At 40.8% G+C, this 9,524-nt stretch overlaps 1 protein-coding gene across 1 annotated transcript; it reads left to right on the forward strand.

Annotated features, from left to right (window-relative positions):
- Positions 1-7,250: 7,250 nt before the first annotated feature.
- On the forward strand, positions 7,251-8,121 carry LOC147602870 (LRR receptor kinase BAK1-like). The gene is made up of 5 exons (XM_086797223.1): positions 7,251-7,350; positions 7,445-7,562; positions 7,668-7,739; positions 7,819-7,971; positions 8,073-8,121. The coding sequence occupies exons 1-5, from the start codon at positions 7,251-7,253 to the stop codon at positions 8,119-8,121; spliced, it is 492 nt and encodes a 163-aa protein (XP_086653349.1).
- The last annotated feature ends 1,403 nt before the right edge of the window (positions 8,122-9,524 follow it).

Here is a 9,524-nt window from a genome sequence, read left to right on the forward strand (position 1 = left end):
TTTGAAGACACATCGCAACACCAAGTAATGCATTTATCATTTCTCTTTACACGGTCGTTTTGCACATTTGGTACTTGCACCGATTACAAGGGCACAAGCATTTCTCCTCTACATTTGGGTGTCCCCCCATGTTTGTAGTATTCACACTATCCATGACCGTAAATTTATGTTTTTAGGGAGAGGAGGAACGACCCTTTATGTATTAGGCCATAGTCTAGTCGGCCAAAGCTTGAATTCTAATGGGAAATGTGTCGGGGCGGGAAATTTCAAAGCTTGTATACATTTTTACAATATAATATCTTTCATCATCGAAAAATACGTCTTAAAAATAGTGGAAAATGATGTTCGTAATTTCGTCATGGTAATAATCTAGACACATATTGCGACGCATTTACCGATGTTTTTAACTCTTTACCAACGCTTTTATCGACGAAATCTTTGATGCATATTCCGACACTAGAAAAATAACAAAGCTGAAACGCGGACTCTGTTTTACTCATTTTTGGCTTCCCTTCTCTTATGAGTGGTGAGTAAATCTCCATCCCCCTCCTATTTGCATCTCCTCTCTCTCTCTCTCTCTCTCCTACATCCCTACACTCTCCTACTCTAGCATCTTGCTTCCTTCCTAATTTTGAGCAGATTAAATGTTCTAATCTCTTTTTTTTTGGATTTTTTGCTCCTTTTTTCAACCCCCTTCCCCCCGGTGAGCTGTTGGTTTCTCTCTCTCTCTCTCTCTCTCTCTCTCTCTCTCTCTCTCTCTCTCTCTCTCTCTCTCTCTCAGTGTGCTGCATCTCTGCACTCTCCTATGTTTCCATCTTTCTTGCTTTCATGTTTTCTTATTTTTGTAGGTTGTTTTTTGTTCTTTTTTTTTTATTTTTTTTGGGTTTTTTTGCAAGTTGTATATCACTACTATGTATCCCTAATCTCTTAGAGGTAAGCCTCTTTTTTCTCTCCTTAATCCTTTTCATATTATTTTGATTTTGTGCTTTTAAAATGAAGTTAACTAGTGTGTTGATTAGTCCTAATCATAACTTGCATATCCACCATATCCATGCACATATGCAGCTAGAGGACCGTACATATAGCCGAAAATCACCCTCGGCATTACCCCCCAACCAGATGTCCCACATACTCCACGCGTTATGAGCCCTGACCAATTTCAAGCTTTTATTACACAAGCCATCCCTGAGCAAGCAGCCATGGCCACAGACTATTTAGCCATGGCGAGCCCGGTGCAGGTCCATCGTCAACCACCACCACGGTCACACCTACGCCCATATCATCCCCTACTCAAAACCCCCACCCTCGGACCGTTCCTCCAACCATAGTCGTGGTACGCATCGTAGGGGTAGAGGTGGTTATTGTGGCGGCGGTAGTGCCATAGATGCATTTACCCTACCACGAGAGCGTCCACCCATACTGAGTGTGGTCAACACCCCCATCTCATTGCGTCAATCTAGTAGATGTTTTTGTAGTAGCCCTCTCCCTAATGTAGATCAGCATCTTTACACGTGGGGAAGGTGGTACTTGATGATGTGGGTCAGGAGTTGCGCAGTCATGCCAGGGAACTATGCAAAATAGTATTTGCCCATGACACTTTAACCAAATTCTTCCACCTTCCATCAGAGAAGAAAACAAGGAATTGCAATCAACTCAAGAGCGAGTTCAAGATTGCCCCTTGTGGTGATAACTTAAGTGTGTCAAATCTCAGTTGAATCCAACATTTTCTTCAAATCTTTAGCAAAAGGTGTATTCAGGTGTATCTAGGTAACATATGTCCCAAATACGAGTACCATCCCGCTATGGGAACCAGCCCCTGGTGTGTATAACTTTTTCTCCCCCAAAAAATTTATGCGGGGACAGCCCCTTGCTGTAAATTTTCCCCCGCGGGAACCTGTGTGGTGGGAACCACCCTGGTGTTGGATTATTTTTTTTTAATTATTTTTTTTCGTGCATCTGGCCGGGCTCGCCGCCGGCGCTAACTTGGCTGGCCATCGATGCTAACCTGGCTAGCCGCACCTGTGGGCTGGCTGTCGACGTTAGCCTAACTGGCTGGCTGCACCTGTGGGCTGGCTGTCGGTGCTAGCCTAACTGGCCACGTGTGGGCTGGCTGTTGGCAGCACCAGGTAGGCCGCCTGTTGGGAAGGCCGCCCTTACAAGGTTCCCAACACACACAATCGACCTCTTAAGATTCCCACCACACACAGGCAACCTCTTCTCCCATTGTGAATGCACAGTCGACCTCTTCTCCCACAGACAAGCTCCAAAGCAAAAAACACATAAATTGCTTACCTCCTGCAATGGAGAGCTTGGGTGTGTGGAAGGGAGAGAGAGAGAGCTTGGGTGTGTGGAAGGGAGAGAGAGAGAGAGAAAACCCTTCCTTCTAGCTATGGCCAACTTCTTCTTCTGTACCGGTATTCTTGCTGTAGAAGATGATGAAGACCCTTGGGATACCTCAATTTTGATTGAGAGCCAATCATTAAACAGTTGGGCCCGCTTCGCACGCCACTCGCGATCCCAACGCCAAGCTCTGATACCAATGTTAGATCTCCATAGCGCCACTACGGGTGCTACCATAGGAGGGGACGGCGGTCTCTGGCTCACCACCCAGCCATAAAGGAAGAATGAGGATTTCCCCTCATCCCCCACCAGGCTATATAGTGTGTGGCCTACCATCCACACTAGCCTGGCCGCCCATGACTCCGCATGGGCATCCTCTTCTACTTAACCATGGATGCCCACGTCCTCGGCGCTCTGGCCGAGGTGTTGACGCTAAAGCCTCGTCTAGCCATTCGGTCTGCCGTTGGTCACAGGCATTACAGCCTACGTGACATAGGGTGAGCTATATATAGTCCAACAGTGGATACATGCATGCATAATTTGGCCAGAATTTAGCTCTCCGGAGTTTAAGAAAGGTGTTCATAGGCATTGTATGTCACCTACGCAAGGGTCATTGGCAGGGACCACCACACGTGCTCAGGGCATCCGTTCAGTCGTCTCAAGATAATTTGGATTATTTTCAAGAAATTGTTCGAGATTGCCTCTGGTTCTTGTGGGCCCTTTCCATCCGTCATTTGGGCACATGGAATGCTGCCAAATTTGGGTTTGAAGCCCGCCAGATTTTAAAATTCCACTGGTTGATTTATGCCACTTCGATTACCCGTTTCTATCCCGAAAAAAGCCTTATTTGAGATATTACTGTACTGAAAATTCGACGGGTTGATTTATGCCACTTCGATTACCCATTTCTATCCCGAAAAAAAGTCTTATTAGAGGTATTACCGTACTTAAGATTTGAAATTTAAATTTAGTTTTCTCATTGCCTAAGTAGAAGGTTCTTAATTTGCAACAGTCGCATGAAAATAACATCTTCTCAAGGAAAAAAAACAGTTAAATGCAACCATAATGAGCTGCCTGAGCTATACTTGCAAAGGATACGATATATTATTATTAATGTGCTATATTTACAATGGGTATATTACACAATAAAAGATAAGAGTATATACTATAAGGGAAAGTGCTCTCCTATAATAACATATAATGGTTCGTTCGGTAGTGTGAACTCGACTATTCGAGTTAGCACTATAACTACGCCATGACTCTAGTACTCAAAAATGGCTATCACACACAGCCTATCATCCTGTGGTGGCATATCAATCATAAGCTCACTAACCATGCCAATGGCATAAGTGTGGAAACTATCACCCATGTAGGATATCAATGTCCGCAACACTATTTAAGCATGATATTTTAACAATCCTAGCCTTGTGTCTTGTTTTGAGGACTCAGCTTGTAAGTTTTCAATGCTTCGGGAGTAGCCTTATCCTGCTTTTATTGGGATTGTTCCCTAGTCACAATCCTTGCTGGAACGTCATATTCTTCTTATTGATGTGGACTTATCTCAATATATGTTTGTATTTCTGAATGAAACTTTTTATAATATATTGTCAATGTATATTGTTTCTCATATACATGTGTATTTTTCATGCATATGTTAGTTTTTTTGTGAATGGGGGGGATATAATCGGAGAGAGAAAAGCAAGTTTGATCTGTTTCTCTCCTCCAGTATATCCCCCCTTTTCTTTTGTGTAGACTCCAACGTGGCTATGAACATGTTATGCACGTGGCTATTAGCACGGATCTAGCTATGTTCTCCTAGCCGGATGCATATAATCCTGTAAGAGGATTTAAAATTCAAAAATTCCTTTGTTACAACATCATGGTTACGGATGGGGCTATAATGCACAAATGTCAAGAATGAGGAAAACTAATGTCAAGAATCACCAACCGGTGTAATGCACTAACTAAAGGGTGTGTTTACTAGCCCAAAGAATAAGGATACTAACTATCAATTTAATGGTCTTAAATCAGATGATTGGCACAAGATGATGCAGGTATATAGATAATTATATATGTTGCTCAACATTTTCCTGTTGATGTTATAGACGATTAATTCTTTTCTATAAATTGATTTTCATAACTTGAATACAATTCATAATTCCAATATCAATCGGTAGGTGTGGAGACAAATTAGCATTATAAGAGTGTCAATCTATAGCTCTAGTTACATCTCACCTTGTCACTCCACCTAATTTGTAGTGGATGGCATTTCACCTTACCTTGCTTTCACCCTAGAGCTATAGATTGACACTCTTATAATGCATTACTTTACAATTTTCTATTTATTTTTTTAAAATTATTTATCTCTTATTAAACAGATGGATAGAATCAAATAAGACTTATAATCCATTGACAAGCCTTGAGTTAAGGTAGTTTAGGCAATGTGTAAAATCAAAGCAAAAACTCTCCAAGAAGTGTACTCACAAGTCAATTACACCTTCAACACGATCAAAACACTATATATGTTAGTTTTTTTAAATCTCTATAAAATTTATCAAAATGTATGTATATTAGTAAAATAAAACATCTCTACTTAGTAGTTGCAACCCCTTGCATAATCCTATTCGTCTTTTGTAATTTCCTCTTCTACCTTTCCAACTTGTTCTATGGTATCTCAAAGCCATTAAATATTATAATCCTTTAGAAGAACCACTAGGCTAGATGGGTATGCCATGTGTATGTGTTAATCTCTATCAATCTGTTTCTTACATCCTTATATATGTCAATCTACTTATCCAACGCCAGATTGCTAAGAAGAAAAAATGCAATGACCTTTTTGTACATGGACTCATCCATCTTCTGAATGCATTGCACATGTGACAGAATCCATTCATCCTTATCGTTGTCCATGAATCTTGGCATGGATGGATCTATTCATTTCAAATATTTAGAGATATACATGAGAGACTCTTATAGCAACCAACCCTCTGCCGGCCATGCTTACTTCTAGCCTTTCTCTTTGCCTCATAAAGCCCTTTAAGATTTTTATGAAGAGTTCAAGAAGAAATATCTATAATAGCTAATAAATGTATAACATCATGGCCACCTCATTTTCTAGATGTACTACATATGTGTCATGTTTTCTATGCATACAATGTCATGTGCTACATGTTTGTAATTAATAATAGGAAATGATAGTTGGTCTCACCCCAAGAGAACGAGAGAATAGTTATCGTAGATGTCATATACAAGACAAAACTTGAAAATGGCTTAAATAAGAGAGAGTGGTGAGGGAGACGATGACATCTAAAGAGTAGCCTCGCATAACTATGCATTGATTAGTTCATCCCGCATGTAGTTGATTTCTTTGAAGATTTATATGAGCATGTTTTAGCAGTAAACATGTATACTTTTTCATTATGTAATGTAGTTATTACAAGTCAAAGGTTGCATTCTAAGGTGAACAAGTACTATGAGTAAGGATCTAGGCTTGCATGGCTGAAGAGTGTGGACCCATAACACATGTTAGTAGACTAGCGTACTACTTACATGGCTACGTGGGTGCATAACCCATGTTAGCCTGGCATACATGCTATAGATCTAGTGAGTCGGAGATGTGTTATAAACAAAACATTCACTCTATGAACGAGAAACAACTAGTACCTTGCATGCACACTATGGTGGTCACAACTTTAATATATTCATTGCATCTTCTTTCTCCTAAATTAAACAAATCGAGACATATGCATAGTATGGTGGTCACAAATTCAATATATTCATTGCTTGTTCTTTCTCCTAAAGCAAATCGAGACATGTGCAAGGTTCTCCCTTTTTTTGGTAAAATCAAGAGAACGCTCTTTATAACCCTCGATCTGGTCATCATGGTTAACATCTCTTGACATGCCATTATATGTGTGAGGGCCCTTTTAGCTCTCTAGAATCATTCCCATTCTCAAGTTATATACTTGGTAGTTTTCCTGTTGAAATATTTTTCTATGCTTTTGCTATCTTGTTGATTCATTCTCACTGCTTTCACTACAAGTTCCTACATCTTATAAACTGAAAGCCTCAATTCTAAGAGGAAGGGGCACTATGAATAAGACTCTAGGCCTGTACGGCTTAAGAGTGTGCACCCATCACCTATGTCATACTAGCGTAATTAAAGACTATGGACCCATAACATATGTGAGATCAGCATACATGCTATGAGATGTGTTGTAAACGAAAAAAACAAACTTTCTATGAAGAGCAACAAATAGTATTTTGCATACATGGTATGGTGATAACAACTTCGGCCTATTCATTGCTACTTGTTTCGCCTAAAGTAGGCCATAGTAATTACATGAAAAAAGCTCAAGTTGGACGAGAAGTCTTGCCCAAAATAGGTCATGTTAATTACACAAAAAAAGCTCAAGTTGGACTAGTTTTTTGGTAACCTTCTCATATGTAGCAAACTAACTACCCAGAAAATAGACTAAATCTATGTGCTTTGTAGCCATTGTAATTTTGATTGCTACTTTTTGTGGGTGTTGTCCATGGTGGCATGTGCTTTCCACATGTAGGGATACCAGTTTCTATGTGACAATGGTACATAATATGTACATGATTGTTCTCTTCCATCCACACCTCACAATCAAGTTCTAAGTGAGGTCTTGACAAAGTCTTAATCTCACAATTAATAAATTATCTCCACGCTGGGTTCATAATTTCATAATACCATATACTTACTAAGCTATCTATAAATTTATCTATTTGTTCCTTTTATTGCAAAAGCATAAAAACAAAAAATAAAAAACTCAAAGACCCATCAAAAACTGTAATAATCGACTTGGAGTCGTCCGCCGACTCCGCGCCGCAGCACATATAAAACAAAGGGGATAACTCTCTTCCTCTTCACTACAGAACTGAAGATGGCTACGAATGCAGAATCGTCCACTTCCAAATGCGCCTGCGCCGTTCTTTTATATTTGCTGCTCTCGTCTGCGAGTGTTCTCCCTTCGGCGAGTTCCAGTGATAGTAGGGCTAGTCATCTAAACCTGCAAGCTGTCATATAATAAGCTATTGCTGTTGCCGTTATGTAATGTAGTTATTTTGCATGGTGCAGTGGACGCGCTGACGGCGTTCAAGGCTCGCATCACAGATGATCCCGACAACGTTCCGACCCTAGTGGATCCGTGCACGTGGTTCCACGTGACCTGCGACGACAACAACCGCGTGATTAGGCGACAATCGACGACAACAATCGCGTTTGACACCCGCGCCCTGTGGTTGCAATTCGGAGGTAGAGAGTCGTCTGATTTGAGATAATTTGTTCTGTTAACTTGCAGAGATCTGGGCGACGAGGGGATCTCGGGCACGTTGGCACCGGAGTTGGGGACCCTGGACGCATTGCAAGATCTGTATGTAGATTTTAATTCTTCATTTACTGAATGATGCTCATTCTGCTCCAATTCCTTGACATCGAGGACTGCACTGCAGTCACCTGTACAAAAACAAGCATAGCGGGCCTCTCCCTTCTGAGCTTGGCAACTTGCACTCGCTGAGATCCTTAGATCTCTACGACAACCAGTTCGCGGGACCCATTCCACAGGAGTTCGACCACTTTGAACAACCCCACAACCTCAAGTTCCTGTAAGACCTCCTCCTGGTTACATTTCTATGCTCCCACTCATGAGCCTCTGTATGTTTTCACTCGTCGATGTGACTCTGTATGGGGGTTTCGCATTGCACAGGCGCCTCCACAACAACCGCCGTAACGGAACCATTGCTCTGCAACCATAGGCATAATCGACCTTGTCAATTTGTAAGCTCCTTGTTATCAAACTTTCTCCAAGGTGTGCATGTTTCTTTGATTTCTCCAAGATGTGCCTGACCAGCAACGTCTCCGGCAATGACTTCAGCGGTTTTTTGCCCACAACCTTCAGCCGCTATAACCTCGACAGGTTACAAATCTCTGAGCCTCTCTCTCTCTCTCTCTCTCTCTCTCTCTCTCACACACACACACACACACACACACATATTATTTATATCCTACTTACAACTATGACTTTGGCTGAAGTTTTTATCCCGGGAATTCGGATCTGTGCGGTGGCCCACCTATCAACAAACCTTGCTAAGCAATGACATGAATTGTCTTGCCTCAAGCTGAACGCATGTTGTCCAAGAAATTGTACAAACCTGAATGTATGCCAACACAACAGAGAAACTGTTTGTTGTAATACATTGAACTATGACAATGCTGATAATCATCACCCTTGATCTGTTAGCGATCCTCCTTCTATTGATTAGGAAATGGTGTACTTGTATATTTGACATAAAGGATTAAAAACTGTAGATGATGCACAAGATGTAAGCAGTTGGGTGTTTGATGATGCACAAGACATAAGATTTTAAAACGAACCATGAAAGATCACAGTCCGTGTTTGCTTATCTAAATTTGTCCTTCCTTGTGTGTAGAATGTGAATGACGTCCATGCCTTTGCTAGTCACCAAAGTGTTATGCATAGTGGATTTGGTAGCGTGGCCACAATCAATTGGTTAAATCTTGATGAATTATATTATATTTATTGATCTAAAATATCATGTTTGTTAAGGTTACTAAGGAAATTTGACAAAGTCATCCTTGTGAGGATCAATCATATTCAACATAGCTTTAAAATAAGGAATTTGGGCAAAGTCATCCTTATGAGGCTCAAAATCAGCAAGGCTTAAATCTTGCAAATTGTATATAGAACCGAAACCAAAATTTTCAAGGTATCACATGCGCAAACTTTCTTTGAAGTCTAGTTCTCATCCCCAAATTTGAAAATTCCTAAAAAGCATAAAGGATGAATATATGAAGAGATAGTACAAGAAAAAGATACAATATGCACCCTTAAACAAAGTCAAACCCTTCTGACCACCCACAAGCTTTGTTTTACTAAAAGAAAAGGAGAGACTAAGCATCACTCCAAATGTCTCTCACAAAGGTGAAACTTGGATGGACAATCTATGTGGAAATCACTTTAAGGGAATGATAGTGTACCAACAATATGTACCATCGATCCACCAGCATTTTCATGATCGCTCGTAATTTCACTAGTAACCAACACTCGTATCAGCACTTGTACCACCATTAAAAATATATCAATTGGGCACTTGGCCCGTGTCCCCGGCATACCCCTAACTTGCCCGCCTTTTGTTCA

Source organism: Cibotium barometz, chromosome 65, assembly GCF_041138505.1.
Source record: "Cibotium barometz isolate CiBa-2024 chromosome 65, ASM4113850v1, whole genome shotgun sequence".
NCBI lineage: Eukaryota > Viridiplantae > Streptophyta > Polypodiopsida > Cyatheales > Cibotiaceae > Cibotium > Cibotium barometz.